The sequence below is a fragment of the Sapajus apella genome, unplaced genomic scaffold (assembly GCF_009761245.1).
Source record: "Sapajus apella isolate SASKATOON/1434 unplaced genomic scaffold, GSC_monkey_1.0 scaffold95, whole genome shotgun sequence".
Classification (NCBI taxonomy): domain Eukaryota; kingdom Metazoa; phylum Chordata; class Mammalia; order Primates; family Cebidae; genus Sapajus; species Sapajus apella.
The window spans coordinates 890,140-906,613 of record NW_022437035.1 but is presented as its reverse complement, the minus strand read 5'-3'; the positions used below and the strand labels follow the sequence as shown (position 1 = coordinate 906,613).

Sequence of the window (16,474 nt, the reverse complement as noted above, 5' to 3'; positions counted from 1 at the left end):
AATCCCAGCACTTTGGGAGGCCAAGGCAGGTGGATCACAAGGTCAGAGTTCAAGACCAGCCTGACCAACATAGAGAAACTCTGTCTCTACTAAAAATAAGAAAATTAGCTGGGCATGGTGGTGCATGCCTGTAATCCCAACTATTTGGGAGGCTGAGGCAGGAGAATTGCTTGAACCTGGGAGGGGGAGGTTGCAATGAGCCGAGACTGCGCCATTGCACTCCAGCCTGGGCGACAGAGCAAGAATCTGCCTCAAAAAAAAAAAGAAAAGAAAAAGAAAGAAAGGGCTGGTGTCACGCAGTTGTGATGGAGGGAGGTAAACACAGGCCAACTGTGGCCATGGGCAGAGCTCCTGTGCCCCCAGAGCCTGGCCTACGCCACAGCAAATGCCATTTGCAGTATTTGCTATTCCAGCACCCACCTGAGATGTGAGGACACAGGCTGGAGCATGGCCAAGTGTGTGGGCCTTCAGAACTGCCAGCTCGTTAATGCCTGGGAGCGCCCCGGAGCGCCCTGCAGCCTGGCCCTTGATGGACCAAGTCCAACTCCCAAACTCAGAGGCAGAATGGCAGAGGCATGGGCCCTAGAGTCCCTGGGTTCAAACGCAACCCCAGCAACTGATAGCGTGGGTATCTTGGCAGCCTTTCCCTTCCTGGCCTCAGTTTCCTACCTGGAGAGCAGGGGTAACTGGAAGAGTTTCTGGTTGGATTCACTGAGATGGCCACGCACAGTCTGCAGGAAGCACCCACTACTTTGAGGCCTCACAGGTCTGGCCAGGCTCCGACACTGCCAGCTTCTCTCCTTTCCTGATGAGCAGCTCAGAGCAAGGGCCCAAAGGACCCCCCTCCTGGCCGCCCTGTCCTCCCTGCCCACGGCACCCTCCACGGCTAGTATTTATCACATCACCTGGTAATTACCTGCAGTGTCTGGGAGCTCCAAGAGTGGGGTGGGGGTGGAGGAAGGCTGTCCATGCCTCAGCCCCGACACCATCCCACGGCCTGGTCTCTGGGAGAGCCAACCCGTTCCTGTCTCAAGGCCTCCATGGTGGCACGCCCAAGCCCACCAGTTCACCCACAGCCCCCTGTGACTTCACTGGTGCCGGAACTGCCCAGCCCTTTCCATGCATGCCATGCTGTCACCTGGGCTTTTGGGGACCTCCCTCCGCCTCTTAGCGGCACCTTCTGGACCTCCTTCACTTCTTGGATGCTGGGCTCAGGACTGCTCTCACTGATCAGTCTGTGCCTCACTGACTAACACTTCAGACACACCAGGTGGACGTACCCAAGCGTGGGCTAAGCAGCTTCCTCCCCAGACTTCCAACCTGCGGCAGGGCAGCCAGAGTCTAGCCCGGGGCGGCCGCCCCACGGCAGGACTGGCCTGACCTTTAATGGACCAAGTCCAACTCCCAAACTCAGAGGCAGGATGGCAGAGGCATAGGCCCTAGAGTCCCTGGGTTCAAACGCAACCCCAGCCACAGATAGTGTGGGTATCTTGGCAGCCCAAGATGGCCACGAACAGTCTATAGGACTTGGCAGCCCAAGATACCCACGCTATCAGTGGTCCTGTCCAGCTGCTCCTGCCTCTACACCCCGTTCCCAGCCTCACCTGACGGCCAGCCCCCATGGGCCAGTCCTCTCACCGGGAGACTCCCAATCACAGGTCCCAGCCCCTCTGCTGTTTCCCTACTGCCCTGTGCTCAGCATACAAATCTGAGCATGCTCCTCCCTCACTGGGAAAAAAAAACACTCCAAAGGTCCCCCTTGTCCTAGCTTGCTGGCGCTTGTCCTTTTCTCTCTCTCTTTTTTTTGGGGGGGAAGCACCTGGATATGAACTGTTCTTCCGTCTTGCTCCTTCCTGGTCTTTGTGACTTTGCACTGCCTCCATTGTCGCGGCCTGAGGCACTCTTCAGACCCCAACCACAATGCCACCTCCTCCTGAAGCCCTCCAGCACTGTACCCTACTTGGCAGGCCAGCTGCTACTGCTGCCTCCTCCACAGTATCCACCGTGCCCAACAATCTTCGATGAATGGATGGATGCCAGCTGTCAGGTGGTAGCTGTTTTTACTAAAATGCATCTTCTAGGACTTTACACGGAATCTACCTAGCCACCTGACAGCTAGCCTCTCTAATCTTGTAATCCCAGCACTATGGGAGGATGAGGTGGGTGGATCACTTGAGTCCAGGAGTTCAAGACCAGCCTGGGCAACATAGTGAGACCCTGTCTTTAATTTTTTTTTTTTTTTTTTTTTTTGGGACGGAGTTTCGCTCTTGTTACCCAGGCTGGAGTACAATGGCGCGATCTCGGCTCACCGCAACCTCCACCTCCTGGGTTCAGGCAATTCTCCTGCCTCAGCCTCCTGAGTAGCTGGGATTACAAGCACATGCCACCATGCCCAGCTAATTTTTTGTATTTTTAGTAGAGACGGGGTTTCACCGTGTTGACCAGGATTGTCTCGATCTCTTGACCTCGTGATCCACCCGCCTCGGCCTCCCAAAGTGCTGGGATTACAGGCTTGAGCCACCGCGCCCGGCCTGTCTTTAATTTTTTAATTAATTTTTTTTTAAAGCCTAAGAGGACAGGGTTTAGGGAGCTACATGCGGAAACTGACAGAAAGGTGAACAAGAGCTCATCCACGGCCAGGTGCGGTGGCTCACACCTGTAATCCCAGCACTTTGGGAGGCCAAGGCGGGCTGACCACCTGATGTCGGGAGTTTGAGACCAGCCTGACCAACATGGAGAAACCCTGTCTCTACTAAAAATACAAAATTAGCCAGGCACAGTGGCACATGCCTGTAATCCCAGCAACTCAGGAGGCTGAGGCAGGAGAATGGCTTGAACCCGAGATGGAGGTTGCAGTGAGCTGAGATTGAGCCATTACACTCCAGCCTGGGCAACAAGAGCAAAACTCCACCTCAAAACAAACAAACAACAACAGCTCATCCACGGCCAGCAGTGGCTCCATCTATAATCCCAGCACTTCGGGAGGGCAAGGTTGATGGATGGCTTGAGCCCAGGAGTTGACAACCAGCCTGGGCAACAGAGAGAGACCCCATCTCTACAGAAATAAAAAAAAAAATTATCTGGGCGTGGTGGCACATGCCTGAAGTCCCAACTACATGGGAGGCTGAGGTGGGAGGATCACGTGAGCACGGGAGGCAGAGGCTGCAGTGAGCTGAGACAGTGCCACTGTATTCCAGCCGGAGCAAAAAAAAACAACTCATACGTGTCTAACTCCACCAGGACAGAAGCTCCTGTACTCGGGAGTCTTCCAGTCCTCACCCTATGTATCTCTTCATCTGACTGGTTTATCTGTAGCCTTTATTTTACTTATTTATTTTTAAGACAAAGTCTCACTCTGCCACCCAGGCTGCAGTGCAGAGGCTCCCTCTTGGCTCACTGCAACTTCCGCCTTCCTGGTTCAAGCGATTCTCCTGCCTCAGCCTCCTGAGTAGCTAGGATTACAGGCTCCTGCCACAACACCTGGCTAACTTATAGAGACAGAGTTTCCCCATGTTGGTCAGGCTGGTCTGCAACTCCTGACCTCAAGTGATCTACCACCGCAGCCTCCCAAAGTGCCAGGATTACAGGTGTGAGCCACCGCACCCGGCCTGTCTGTAGCCTTTAAAGTTTCCTTTGGGTTACTGACTTTAATTGATGATAAAGTGTGTCTGAGGAAAAAATGAAATAAAACATCCTTTGAAATAAACCGATAAACAGGTCTCCCTGATTTGTGTGAGTTGCTCCAGCAAATTAATTGAACCCAAAGAGAAGGCCGTAGGAACCCCAACTAGAAGCCAGTTAGTCAGACGTTCCCAAGGCCCAGACTTGTGACTGGTGGGATTGGGGGTGGTCTTGTGGGACCACGCCCTCAACCTGTGGTTTCTGAGGCCATCTCCAGGTAGACAGCGTCAGAATTGAGTTGAATTGGAGACACGAGCTGGCATCTGCCACGGAATTGATTCTTGCCGGGGTGTGGGGAGAACCCACACATTTGATCACAGATGTCTGTGCTGATTGTTGTCTTGTGAGAATGCAGGGAAAACACAGTTGGTTTTTGTTTTTTGGTTTTTTTGAGATGGAATCTCGATCTGTTGCCCAGGCTGGAGTGTGGTGGTGCAATCTCGCCTCACTGAAACCTCCGCCTCCTGGGTTCCAATGATTCTCCTGCCTCTCAGCCTCCTGAGTAGCTGGGACTACAGGCGCATGCCACCATACCTGGCTAATTTTTGTATTTTTTAGTAGAGACAGGGTTTTGCCATGTTGGCCAGGTTGGTCTCAAACTCCTGGCCTCAAGTGATCTGCCCACCTTGGCCTCCCAAAGTGCTGGGATTACAGGCATGAACCACCGCACCTGGCCAAAAAACATAGTTTGAGTTGGTTTTTCCTCACTGATCTTATTTGGAAATAGTCTCTACAGAAGTAATTAGTTAAGATGAGATTATACAGGATTAGAATGAGCCCTAAATCCAGTAGCTAGAGTTCTTATAAAGAGGCCACATGAGCTGGGCAAGGTGGCACTCACCTGAAATCCCAGTTACTTGGGAGGCTGAGGCAGGATAACTGCTTGGGCCTAGGAATTCAAGACCAGCCTGGGCAACATAGTGAGACTGAATTGCAAAAATCAGGAAGACCATGTGAAGGCCACACAGACACACAGGGAAGACATCCTATCTCTATAGAGTATCACCTGATTCCTTGATCCTAGTGAATGTCCCCAAACCATTCTGTATCCTTCTTTGCAGTGGCTACCAGGAGGCTCAGTGCTACCCAGCTACTTGCTGAGATCACATTAACGCTTAGCTGGCCTTTTTCCCTCCTGGGCTTAAATAATACCACTGGGTGGGTAGAGAAGGACCCAGAGGCAGTGCAAGTCCAGTTCCAGCCCTACTTGCCCACTGGGCCAGCTGGGCCTTGTGTTCCTTTGAACTGGGCTACCACATGTGGGGCAGAGGGCTTGAGGCTCCAAAGGTGTGGCTATCATCAATTCATGTCTCCTGGCAGGTCCCACTTGGGGCCAAGTATGCTCCCATCAGAGCCTCCTCCCTGCTGGGCTCTCCGGCCCCCAGCCTCCCACCTCAGTGACTCCCTAGGGATGATATGGCTACCCTACAGGATCCAGGACGAGCCTTTGCACTCCCACATCAGCCCTGGGAGCCGAGAGGACAACACTGCAATCCCTCCACCCCATGGGGTCTCAACACAGCTCTGCTGCTCAGGGTAACCCAGGGAGACATCATTCCCGGTGAGGTGGAACAATGTCCCCACGCTGGAGGGGATAGCTCTGCCCCTGGGGGCTCCTGTCCAAGTCAGGTTAGGCCAGAAATTGTCTCCAAGAGCCAACTCACCCTAGGCACCCCGCACAGCAGGCAGGGAAAAGTCCATCCAAGGATCTAGGCCCAGACACCACCCTCCCTCTTTTGCTGGAAAAATGTCCTCCAGGAACCTCTCAGCCAGGGACACAGAGGGTGGGGGATCAGAGGTGGGGGCTGGGGCAGTTCTCTGCCTTCCACAGGACTCTAAGCTCTGGGCATTCCCCCATACCACTGGCTAGGTTGCCCCTTTCATGCTGCCAGGCTCAGCCCTCCATCCCCTCCTTCCTCCCCTCCCCCTGCCCACTCTTCTCACATTTGAGGGGACAGTGCCCAGGCCTGACTCAGCCTCTGGGAGGATATGGTCAGAATCTGGGAGCCCTCCCAGCTCTGGCTCCAGCTTTGAGGCTGCAGGGGAAGGGGAGAGGAGGGCTTACCAGGCTGCCTGCTCTGGGCAGGGGGTCTGAGAGGTCCCTGGGGCACTGGGGCTGCCACTTAAAGATCTGACCCTGTCGCCACTTCAGTTCAGCAACAGTGCCTTGGCCCTGGGGGAGGGCAGGCAAGCTCGTCATGCAGGTTTGCCAGGGAGGAAACCTGTGGTGCCAAGGTGGCCCCAGGACAATACTGGCTGCACTGGAGTGGGAGGAGAGGGTGTTGGGTCCAGCTGGCAGGTGCCAGGGGAGAAGGGGGTGCAGGTACAGGCCCAGCAGAGTTTGGGGTCTGTGGATGGTCAAGGGGCTAAGACATCCTGCTGTCCTCTGCCTTGTCTCGGAGCCTAGCACCCTGCCCTCTCCCCACGGCCATCTCTGGGCAGGCAGTGCTTAACCCAAAGGAAGAAACCTTGAATCTTCATAGGGTAATACACATGCGCACACACACACACACACACGCACGCACGTGCACACACGCACACGTGCACACACACACGCACACACGCACGCACACACGCACGCACACATGGACAGTGCTCATCCCTTCCTGCACAACAGGAACCCGTCCTCCCGTCCTCACAGGCTAGACACATACTCCCTGCCTGGGGAAGTGGGGGCTGCAGTTCAGTGCCTCAAACGTCCCCCACCCAGGAGATGTGAGGGTCCCAGAGCTGGGATTGGGGCTGCAGGGGCCAGCAGGCCTCCAACAGAGACCTAGACCTCTGCTGAGGGAGCCCTAGGAAGTGAGATACTCCTTGAGCCGGGTGGCTCCGTATCTCACCCTGGTCCTCAGAGGAGCCAGGGCCCCCTCCTCACCCTGCCTGCCCCCCCACCCCTTGTCAGTGAGGAAGACTGAAGCCAGTGGCAGATGCAGCTCGCCTGCGGCCAGCCTGCCCAGAGCTGGGCTTAACGGTTAACCTCACTCTTCATCTGGTTTATTTCCCAGGCTAGGGTCAGCGGTGGGGGCCTGCCCCAAACCAAGAAGCAGGTGGCAGTAAATATTTGCCAGTGCAGGAGTGTCCATGCAGCATAAGCAGGCCCTACACCACAAATGCCCACAGCAGGACAGATTTTTTTCTTTCTTTCTTCCTTTTTCTTTTTTTTTTTAAGACGGGGTCTTGCTCTGTCGCCCAGGCTGGACTGCAGTGGTGCAAACTCAACTCATTGCAACCTCCACCTCCCAGGTTCAAACGATTCTCCTGCCTCAGCCTCCCAAGTACCTGGGATTACAGGCACCCGCTAATTTTTGTACTTTTAGTAGAGATGGGGTTTCAACATGCAGGGCAGATTTCTAAAAGCAGGTGGGGACAGTATCTAATGCTGGCACACGCAGTGGAACCCCCACGCCGCCTGGAATGCTCTTTGCACGGTCAAAGTGACTATTCCTATCAGCACTGGGGCCAAAGAGTAGAGAGGTGCCAAAAGCCACCTCGTCCCTCCCGAACTCTGCTCCGAGCCCTCGGGACAGAGCTTTAGTGCCAAGGCTGACGCGGGCAGGGCCTCCTCCAGTGAGACCAGGCCAAGCCTAGGAACCCGCTGGCCTCGCTCCGGCGCGGTCTGGGGCAGGCGCTCAGCCTTCGGACCTGGACAGGGAGGGGCGGGGCCTGGGCGACGAGGGGCGGGGGCCTGGGGAGGGGCGGGGCCTGGGCGACGAGGGGCGGGGGCCTGGGGAGGGGCGGGGCCTGGGCGATGAGGGGCGGGGAGGGGGCGGGGCGAAGACCGGCCGGCCTCCCGTGGGTTCGGCCCCCGCCGCGCGGCTGCCATGGGGGCGCGGCTGGGCCGGCGTGCCCGGCCGGTGGCGGGCTCCCAGGCCGGGGCGGCGGCCAGCTGCGGGCCCGCGCCCTACGAGCGCCGGGTGCGGTGGCTCCGCGAGATCCAGTCCACGCTCCGCGAGCGGCGGCCGGAACGCGCCCGGCAGCTGCTGCGCCTCCTGCGCCAGGCGAGAGAAGGAGCCGGCCGCCCTGGGGCTGGCGGCCGGGCAGGGTCTGGGGGTCTGGGAGGCGCGGGGCTGTGGGTGGTGGGCATGGATCGGCCGGGAGGCGAGGCTGAGCTGATCTCGGACGTGCTCGCGGGCGGGTTCCGAGGGCGCGATGCGCTGCAGCGGGGCTGGGTCTTGCCTGGGCGAGACGGCGGTCGGCTGGAGTGAGGGCTGGGGGAGGCCGGCGGACCGTGAGTGGAGGAGGAGGCCGCTGAGTGTGTTCGGGTTTCGGGTTTGAGAGGAGTTGTGTGTTGAGGGTGGCTCCAGCCTGGAGCTAAAAGCCCAGATTCAGGCCCTGGCAAGATGGGAGGGGCCGGCAGGAGTGGCAAGTGAGGTCGAATCATCTCCTATTGAGAGACAATGGAAGAGGGTAGCTTCCCTCTTTCCAGGATCGGGGAGGCACTGGACCCTGGAGAGAGGACCCAGGGCTGGTCTGCAGGTGCAGACTCACCCCAAGACACCATGGCAGCCCACACAGAGCCACTGCATGCATCACCAGCCCTCCAACAGGCAGTTCCTGCCCGTAGAGTACACACTGCCAACATCTGTGCATCACAACAGGGTCCAGTGGTGACCCTGGTCTACACACACTAGGTACTCTAAACCCAGATCCCAAGTCCTGGGTTGTCCCAGGATGCTGGTCCCCCCATCACCTGGGCAAGCTACTTCCCTCACTACCCTGTCCTCACCCCCTGCAGCAACTGCCACTACCTGCCCCATCCTGTGAGCGGGAAGTCAGCCATGCAGGTGTTTGGCCTGCAGAAGGTAGATAATTAGAAATGGGGAAACTGAGGCATGGAGAGATGTGGTCATCCCAGGGCCCACAGAGAAAATGTGGGGCGAGCCAGGGCCAGAGCACTTCCTTTCTTCCCTTCTCCATCTCCTCCAACTCTGGGTTCAGCAGGCTGGAAAAACGGAGCTGTCCCTTTAAGAGGAGCTGTCTAGACCAGAGGAAGGCAGGCTGGCAGGTTGCGGTCTGGGGCCCTGTCTGGGTCTGCCAGGCTCACCAGCCAGCCTTCCTTCTGGATCCTCCCTAGCTGGCATCTCTGGCAAACAGCAGAAGAGCACTGAATCAGCCAGACACCCAGAGGCACGCATCTCAGTCTGGGATGGTGTAGGAGCCCAAGGAGTCAGTCGGGCATTTTAGCTGGGAAGCTGGACAGAGACCAGATAGGTTACCTCTCTGTGTCTCAGAGCTTAGGATTTGAGGTCCAGTGAGGGGCCTGTCCTGCTCCATAACCTGCAGGGACCCTGCAGCTGTGACCCACGGACTACCCCCCAACCCTGGCCCAACTTCCCGTGCTTGGGACTGATGCACAGAGCATATCACCTTTGGATTGGAGAAGGCCCACATGGGGTCTAGAGGCCCCTCCCGGCTGTGACTGCCCTATCAGCCATCAATGTGTCCTGTAAAGAGACCCTCTGAGCTGGGCGTGGTGGTTTATGCCTGTAATCCCAAAAATTTGGGAGGCTGAGGTGGGCATATCACCTGAGGTCAGGAGTTCACGACCAGCCTGACCAACATAGAGAAACCTCATCTCTACTGAAAATACAAAATTAGCCGGTAGTGGTGGTGCATGCCTGTAATCCCAGCTACTCAGGAGGCTGAGACAGAAGAATTGCTTGAACCTGGGAGGCGGACGTTGCGGTGAGCTGAGATCATGCCATTGCACTCCAGCCTGGGCAACAAGAGCAAAACTCCATCTCAAAAAAAAAAAAAGAGGGAGAGTGAGACCTTCTGAGAGTGTTCAGCCCCACACCAGGCCTGTGGGCATAGATAGGAAGAAAAAGTCGAGGAGTGAGGCAGGAAGGCCGGGGCAGGTCTGCAGGCGGTTGTAGGGTGCGGGATGGGTAGGAAAGGAGGCTGGAGGTCTGAATCTTGGCAGGAGCGGTGGGGAGAGAAAAGGGATGACTAGATGAACTGGGGGAGAGAGGAGGAGGGAAGAGTGCTGGGGGTTCCCGGGCTTCTGGCCTTAGTGCCTACAAAGATCGGCATGGAAGTGCCCTATACTGAGCTGTGGCATGGGTGGTGAGGCCAGCTTCAGAGTAGCATGGCTTTGAGACATCTGAGCAAAGAGAGAGGTCCACCCCTATGGGACTGTCTGCAAACAGATCCTGGCCGCAGCTCAGGAAAACCAAGGGATAGGTGGGAAAGCATAGGATCCGAAGGGAATGCTGGGGGACAAAGGAATTTGAGGGATCATAAGAGCAGACCCCCCAATAAGAGGAGGACCCCGAAGAATCCCACTGACAAGCCCTAACCCCAGAGAAGGCAGTGTCATAGCACCACATCTGGCCTCCAGGGAACTAGCCTAAGGGTTGTGGGATCTGTGTGTCACCCCCCAAGGGCCCCATGTCCCTCCCCTCTACTTATCTAAAGGGTCCACCAAGGCCAAGTGGCTCACACCTGCAATCCCAGCACTTTGGGAGGATCGCTTGAGCCCAGGAGTTTGAGACCAGCCTGAGCAACATAGTGAGGCCCCATCTCTACAAAAAAGTTGTTTAATTAACTGGGTGTAGTGGTGCCTGTCTGTAGCCCCAGCTCCTCAGGAGGCTGAGGTGGGAGGATCCCTTGAGGAGGCAGAGGTTACACTGAGCTGAGATCACTTCACTTGCACTGTAGCCTAGGTGACACAGTGAGACCCTGTCTCAAAAAATAAGTAAGCAAAAAAAGAAAGGGTCCACCTACCACTGGACACTTGGCCCATGGCCGCCTGTGGGGAGAAGCCGGCGAGCCTTAGGGAGGAGATGGAGAGACAGGAACGGGCATAAGCAGCATCTGGCTGGCTGGGGGTGGAGGCTGGAGATGGAAGACCCGACTGGCTTACTCAGCTTTCTTCACCACTCACAGGACCTGGGCCTTGAGGGGACCCTCCTTACTGACATCCTCTACAGAGATGTGGCCTTCCTCAACCTGGTTGACCCCATCTCCCATGACCTCCTTGTGAACCTGGCCCGGGACCTGCAGTGCCCCAAAAAGGTGAGGCTGGTAGGCACGGGCCCAGGGCTGGGCACTGTGGTGGACAGGGGCCAGCAGAGCCCAGGGCTGGGGGCTGGGAGGCTAGGTCCTTCCGTGGCTTGCTGTGTGCCCTTAGGCAAGTCACTGTCCCTGTCTGAGACCTGATGCCAGCATCAGTATATTAGGCTGGCCACCAGCTACAGCAAGTGCTTTGCAGGACCCTCAGAGTCCTGGGGAGACCTGTTTTCTCAGTGGCAGCACTGTGCACCAGGCCTGGGGACCCAGGCAGGGGAGACTCTAGCTGAGCAGAAGTCCCACAGGGACCCTGCGGGACACAGACTGTTCTGAGAAATCCAAGAACGGAACCTAACTCCCAGCCTCAGTTCCCGGGCCAGAAGAGAGCTGCCCTTGGCTAGGGCCTCCCGTCTGTCCGCCAGTCTCCATCCTGGACAGACACCTTTGGGGACGGGTGTTCACTGCTTCACCCCACAACAGCTGGGGTCACAAGCAAGGCCTTCCTCATTGCTGGGGTTGAGTTTGCAACCTACGCCCTACAGCTACCCAGAACCCCACTCTGATGGCACCTGCAGATGTCCTGCTGTGAGCATCGACACAGCCCCAGGATATGTGGCTGTGACCAGCCACAGGCCCCAGACTTATAGTCACAGTGAGTCCCCCAACTGAAACAATGGTGTCCGCTACAGGCCCTGCCAGCTCTGAACGCCCAGGTCTGTGTGCAGTCGGCCCCAAGGACTCTGAGGCTAGCCCACAGCCATCACAGGACCGGCCAGGGCTTGCAGCTGCTGTGTGCGCCGCCTGCTCCTGGGGCTGCTCACAGAGGGACTGGATAAAGGATGCAGTGGAGCATGCTCAGTGCCAGCTTTGTGGGCCGCGCACCCTGGATTCCGCCCCGAGCTGGGCCTCTGCAAGAGTCCCGTTAGGACTGAGAGCGAGCCAGGTGGTGGTGCTGTGAAACGTCACATCCCCCAGCCCCGTCAGCCCAGACCCAGACCCCACAGCCGCAGTCTCGCTTGGAGAGTGAGAGGAAGAAGGACATGCTGACCTGGCTTGTTCCTACTCCCTGGGACTGGCGTCAGTGGAGCAGGGCTCCCTCAAGGGGCCTGGTCTGGCCTCCTCCCTCTGTGGCAAGTCCCCGAGGGGTGCTGAGGGTGGGCAGGCGGCCGGCTGATAGCCCGAGATGCTGGCCCTGGGCCTGAGGACAGGGAACAAGGGCCCATTGTCTGGGCTTCCTCCCGCCGGGCACTGCGGGACTGGACCTGCCTGTCCAGCTCCCAGAAGGCAGCCTCCCCTGGCTCTGTGCCAGGCCACAGCCGGGTTGGGGGGTGGGAGGGGGAGGCCCTGGTGGGCTGCTCTGTGATCCATGGTACACAGCTGTGCTCACACACACACACTTGGCTGCCCAGGCCCCTCTCCCTAAGGCCCTGAGGTGGACAGGAGGGGCTCAGGTTCACCATGGTGACACTGCCCTCCCACAGGACTACGAGCTTTGGAAGTCCTCCGACAAGATCTGCCGACAGCTCATCTACCACCTCACGCCCCACTCGAAGCAGCAGCAAGGGTCCAGCCTGCGTCAGAGGAAGACCCAGAGCTGGTAAGGGGAACCCAGCCACTGCCCCTCTTCTCTGCCCCTCCAAGGTCCCTTCTCAGGTTGATACCCGCACTCTCACCAAAAGGCTGGTGCTGAAATCCCTCCTGGCCAGGCCCTCACCTGGTCTGCACAAGGCCCTACCCTGGAAGTCAGCCTGGCCCGTGGCAGCAGTTGGTCCCCAAGCCAAGCTGTACCCTCTGAATGACCCGTTTGCCATTTCCCACGGGACAGTCCTGCCTCTTACCATTCATGTGTCCCTCAATCCCTGGCCTGTCACAGGGCCTGGACACCCCAGCCACCCACCAGCTGAGGTGACCTCAGCAGGCAACTTCATCTGAGACTTCCCATCAGGTTGCCAGGGGGGCAGATTCTGGATCACGATTCTCATTTTACAGGGAAGGAAATTTTGAGGTTCAGAGAAGTAAAGTGGCTTGCCTAAGGCCGCATTCTACCCTGATTTTCCTGCACCTTGTTGGGAATTCTTTGCCACTGCCAGGCTGCCTAAAGCCAAGGCCTCCATGGCTGCCCAATAGCTCAGTCTGCCATGGGTCCCTCTCAGACACTCCATCCTGGAGTGACTCCATCCACGGAGCCTCACACACAGGCTGAGCCCAGAGTTCAGTTGCCTGGTTGCCTAGTCCATCCCTGCCTGCCATCCTCCCATAGCCTCAAGAGCAGCCTTCAGAAGACTCCGCTGACAGGGGAGACTGTGGACCTCTCAGGCATCCCGCTGTCGGCGTGGGACGTGCAGCACGTCGCACGCCACTTGGGCAGCCACGGCGCTGAGCTGGCAGTGCTGGACCTGAGCTTCACAGGGCTGAGTGACGAGGGGCTGCACCTGCTTCTGCCCAGCCTGTGGGCGCTGCCCTGCCTCACCCAGCTCCTGCTCAATGGCAACCGGCTGACGCGGGCTGCTGCCCGCGAGCTCACCGAGGCCATCAAGGACACCACCAAGTTCCCTGCACTGGCCTGGGTGGACCTGGGCAACAACGTGGATGTGGCCTCCCTGCCCCAGCCCCTGCTGGTGGGCCTTCGCCGGCGGCTGAGCCAGCGCACCTCACTCCCCACCATCTACGAGAGCCTGGACCTTGAGCCTGAGGGCGGTGTGGCCGGGACTACCACCCCTGCCTCCAGCTGGGACTCCACAGCTGCTGGGCTGGGACCCGAGCCTCAGGTCTGCTGCGCCAGGTGACCCACCACCCACCTGGCTTATTGCTACTGACTTGTGATGCTCTCAAGCACATGGGATAGTGGGCGATGAAGGTCGAGGAGGATTCACAGGCCCCAGAGATCTGGTACAATTCTCAGCCTGAGATTAAGGGGACAGGAGAATGGATTCATAGGAGGCCAGATGGCCAGCCCCGGCTAGAGTCTCAGCCTTCCCTCAGTGGGAGGGGCCCCAGCACCCACAGTGTGGACCCCACAATAAAGAGTGACACCCACCTCTACTTCTCTACATCACTGACCTCAGGGTCACGGAGCAACAGCCCTGGTGCTGGGGTGGGGAAAAGGGATGGTTTTGTCTATCCAAAAGGGAGGGGCCAAGGTCACGCTGACCTTCCCTAGGTGCTCCTTGGGCAGGTCTCCCATGGAGTCCAAGGTGTGGGGGTCCTGGGTCCATCCCCATGTGCTAGAGAGTTAGAGGAGGCCTCCAGGGAGCAGGCCTTCACATCTGGGCAGGGCTTGGGCTCCTTGAGAAGGGGAGCTGTAGGCCGGGCGCGGTGGCTCAAGCCTGTAATCCCAGCACTTTGGGAGGCCGAGGCGGGTGGATCACGAGGTCAACAGATCGAGACCATCCTGGTCAACATGGTGAAACCCCGTCTCTACTAAAACTACAAAAAATTAGCTGGGCATGGTGGCGCGTGCCTGTAATCCCAGCTACTCAGGAGGCTGAGGCAGGAGAATTGCCTGAACCCAGGAGGCGGAGGTTGTGGTGAGCCGAGATCGCGCCATTGCACTCCAGCCTGGGTAACATGAGTGAAACTCCGTCTCAAAAAAAAAAAAAAGAAGAAAAGAGAAGGGGAGCTGTAAAGGAGCTGGTGGGGAGCCCCAGGTGGAGCAAAGCTCTACATGGAACCCCATGGCAAGCTCATGTCTGAGCTCAGGCTGCCAGCCTCGCCACCAGGGCCCCTTGGGCTGGGGATGAGGCTGCACAGACCAGAAGCAGGGGCCACAGCTGACTAAGTGGGAGGTCTTGGTGCCTGCCTCCTATAGGGTACAGTGCTGCTTGCCACCCCCAGTACCCAGCCCCAGGCCTCCTGTACTTGGCAAGGGACAGCTCTGTGCGATTAGGAGACACAGCAGGCCAGAGCAAAGTGCTTATGTGTTCCCTCCAGGCCCTGGGGGTCCCCATGTGGGAGAGCACGCAGGGGGTGGAGGTGGGCACAGCCAGCAGCAGGGGTCTTGGGGGACTATCTCCCTTCCCAAGCACCATCAGAGTGGGCTCCCAGCCAGAAGCCTAATGCCACAGTCACCCTCAGCCCTGTGTGAGGAGTTATAGTTCAGCTCAACCAGGAGACAGGCAGAAAAGGAATTTAGAGATGTCCAGGGGGGATACTGAGGCCCAGAGTGAGGAAGTTGCATGCTGAGCCAGGAGGTGAGGTGTGGGGGCAGTGGGGCCCTGTGAGATGAGAGACTCAGCAGCAGAGGGAGGCTCCAAGGCCAAGGAGGAAGCGGGGTCCTCCTGGGCCTACACCCCAGCCCACCAGCTCCGACCTTCCCTCACAGCCCTGGCCCACAGGGGACTGTGAGCGGCACATCCACCCCCTGTGATGCGTGGATTCCAGCACATTCCCAGGCTGGCCAGATGCGTAACAGCCTCTCAGAACAGAAGGGAGATGGCCAAGAAGGTTGAGGACAGGATGGTGTCTGGTCCCAGGACTGGGATAGAGGCAGTGAGGAAAAGGATTTTCCTTAGGCCCCACTGATCTCACTAGGCAGACCCCTCGCCCAAAGGCTCTGGAGAGACTGAAGATCGCCATTCAGCCCGACTCTGCTTCTGACTTGCCGTGGGACCTGACCAGGCCCTTCCCTTTACAGAATCTCTGCTCTCCCCTCTGTTAAATAGGACTTCCAGCTCTCAACGCTCCCTCTTGGGGGCCAGCCCCCTCCCAGCTCTCCTTGTTTTAAGGACTGGCCCTGCCCAGCAGCTCAGAAGCCATGGAAGTGTCTCCCTGTGTCCCTACTCTGGAACAGGGGGTTCAGGCTCCCCAGAGTAAGGCAAAATCGGGTAGGTAGTGGGAAGGGCCAGCAGAGAGAAGGATTGTGAGAAAATGAAAGCTTAAATCAACATGCACTTACTGTGTGAGGAATCTATTATTTAAATCAAAACGATGAGAGCCAGCCAGACGAGCTGATAAACCTGTCACATAAGCAGGCAGCTGAGCTCTCCCTGAAAGTCCTGTCAGAGAAACGCCAAGCTCTCCGGTCCCTTGTGCCCTCCTGACTCCCTGCCCACCACTGACCCTAAGCCAGCCCACAGACCCTCCACCGTCACTGCTCCGAGAGATTCCTACCAGGATGGTTCGCGAGGACCTGAGCTGGTGTCCCAGGAAAGCTCTGAGAGAATCCAGGCGGCAGCAGATAGTTTCAGTCTCTCTGCTTCTTAGACAGAAGCATACGATGCTGTAGCGGAGTCAGAGCCTGAAACGGATCAAGAGAAGTGGGAAGGTTGGGCTCATGGCCATGAAGGTGTTCACAGCCTTCTCAGGGCCTTCATGACCTCCAGCAAGGCTGTCTAGGGCAGGGCTACTGAGCTCCAGGAAATGGCAGCTTGTGGCTCATGCAGCCTAGTAGGACAGAGAGCACTGGCTAGGACAGCTCCAGCCTAAGCTCTAGATGGAAGAGGAAGCAGGTGGGCTGTACTCTGGCCGGTCCTTATTCAGGCTCAGTCTTGGAGGCAGACAGGCCTGGACTGGTTCCCAGCCTGTCACTTGCTGGCAATGTGGTCCTCTTGGGGCCTGTTCCCTCATCTTGGGAACGAGGTACACCAAGCCTCCCATTATCCCACTGGAGTGAGGATGACGTAAGTTTTGGAAAGCGTCTACCACATCGAGGGGAGCAGGGCAGGCACTCTTCAATGTCAGCAGGGCCTCCACCCAGGACTCTCTGGGTGGCAATGGCAGGAACCCAAATCTTTGGTACTAGGCCAGAGATGAAGCCTTTTTTTTTTTTTTTTTTTTTTGGGAC

At 57.7% G+C, this 16,474-nt stretch overlaps 2 protein-coding genes across 2 annotated transcripts in view; one reads left to right on the top strand and one right to left on the bottom strand.

The window, feature by feature from the left end:
* GGT1 (gamma-glutamyltransferase 1) overlaps positions 1 to 15,860 on the bottom strand; it is a 44,506-nt gene extending 28,646 nt beyond the window's left edge. The window contains exon 1 of the mRNA XM_032256632.1: positions 15,802 to 15,860. The gene's annotated coding sequence lies outside the window, so the exon portion shown is untranslated. The remainder of the gene's footprint in view (positions 1 to 15,801) is intronic.
* On the top strand, positions 7,469 to 13,730 carry LRRC75B (leucine rich repeat containing 75B). The gene is made up of 4 exons (XM_032256635.1): positions 7,469 to 7,679; positions 10,570 to 10,698; positions 12,174 to 12,289; positions 12,953 to 13,730. The coding sequence occupies exons 1-4, from the start codon at positions 7,503 to 7,505 to the stop codon at positions 13,476 to 13,478; spliced, it is 948 nt and encodes a 315-aa protein (XP_032112526.1). The 5' UTR covers positions 7,469 to 7,502; the 3' UTR covers positions 13,479 to 13,730.
* Positions 15,861 to 16,474: the final 614 nt, after the last annotated feature.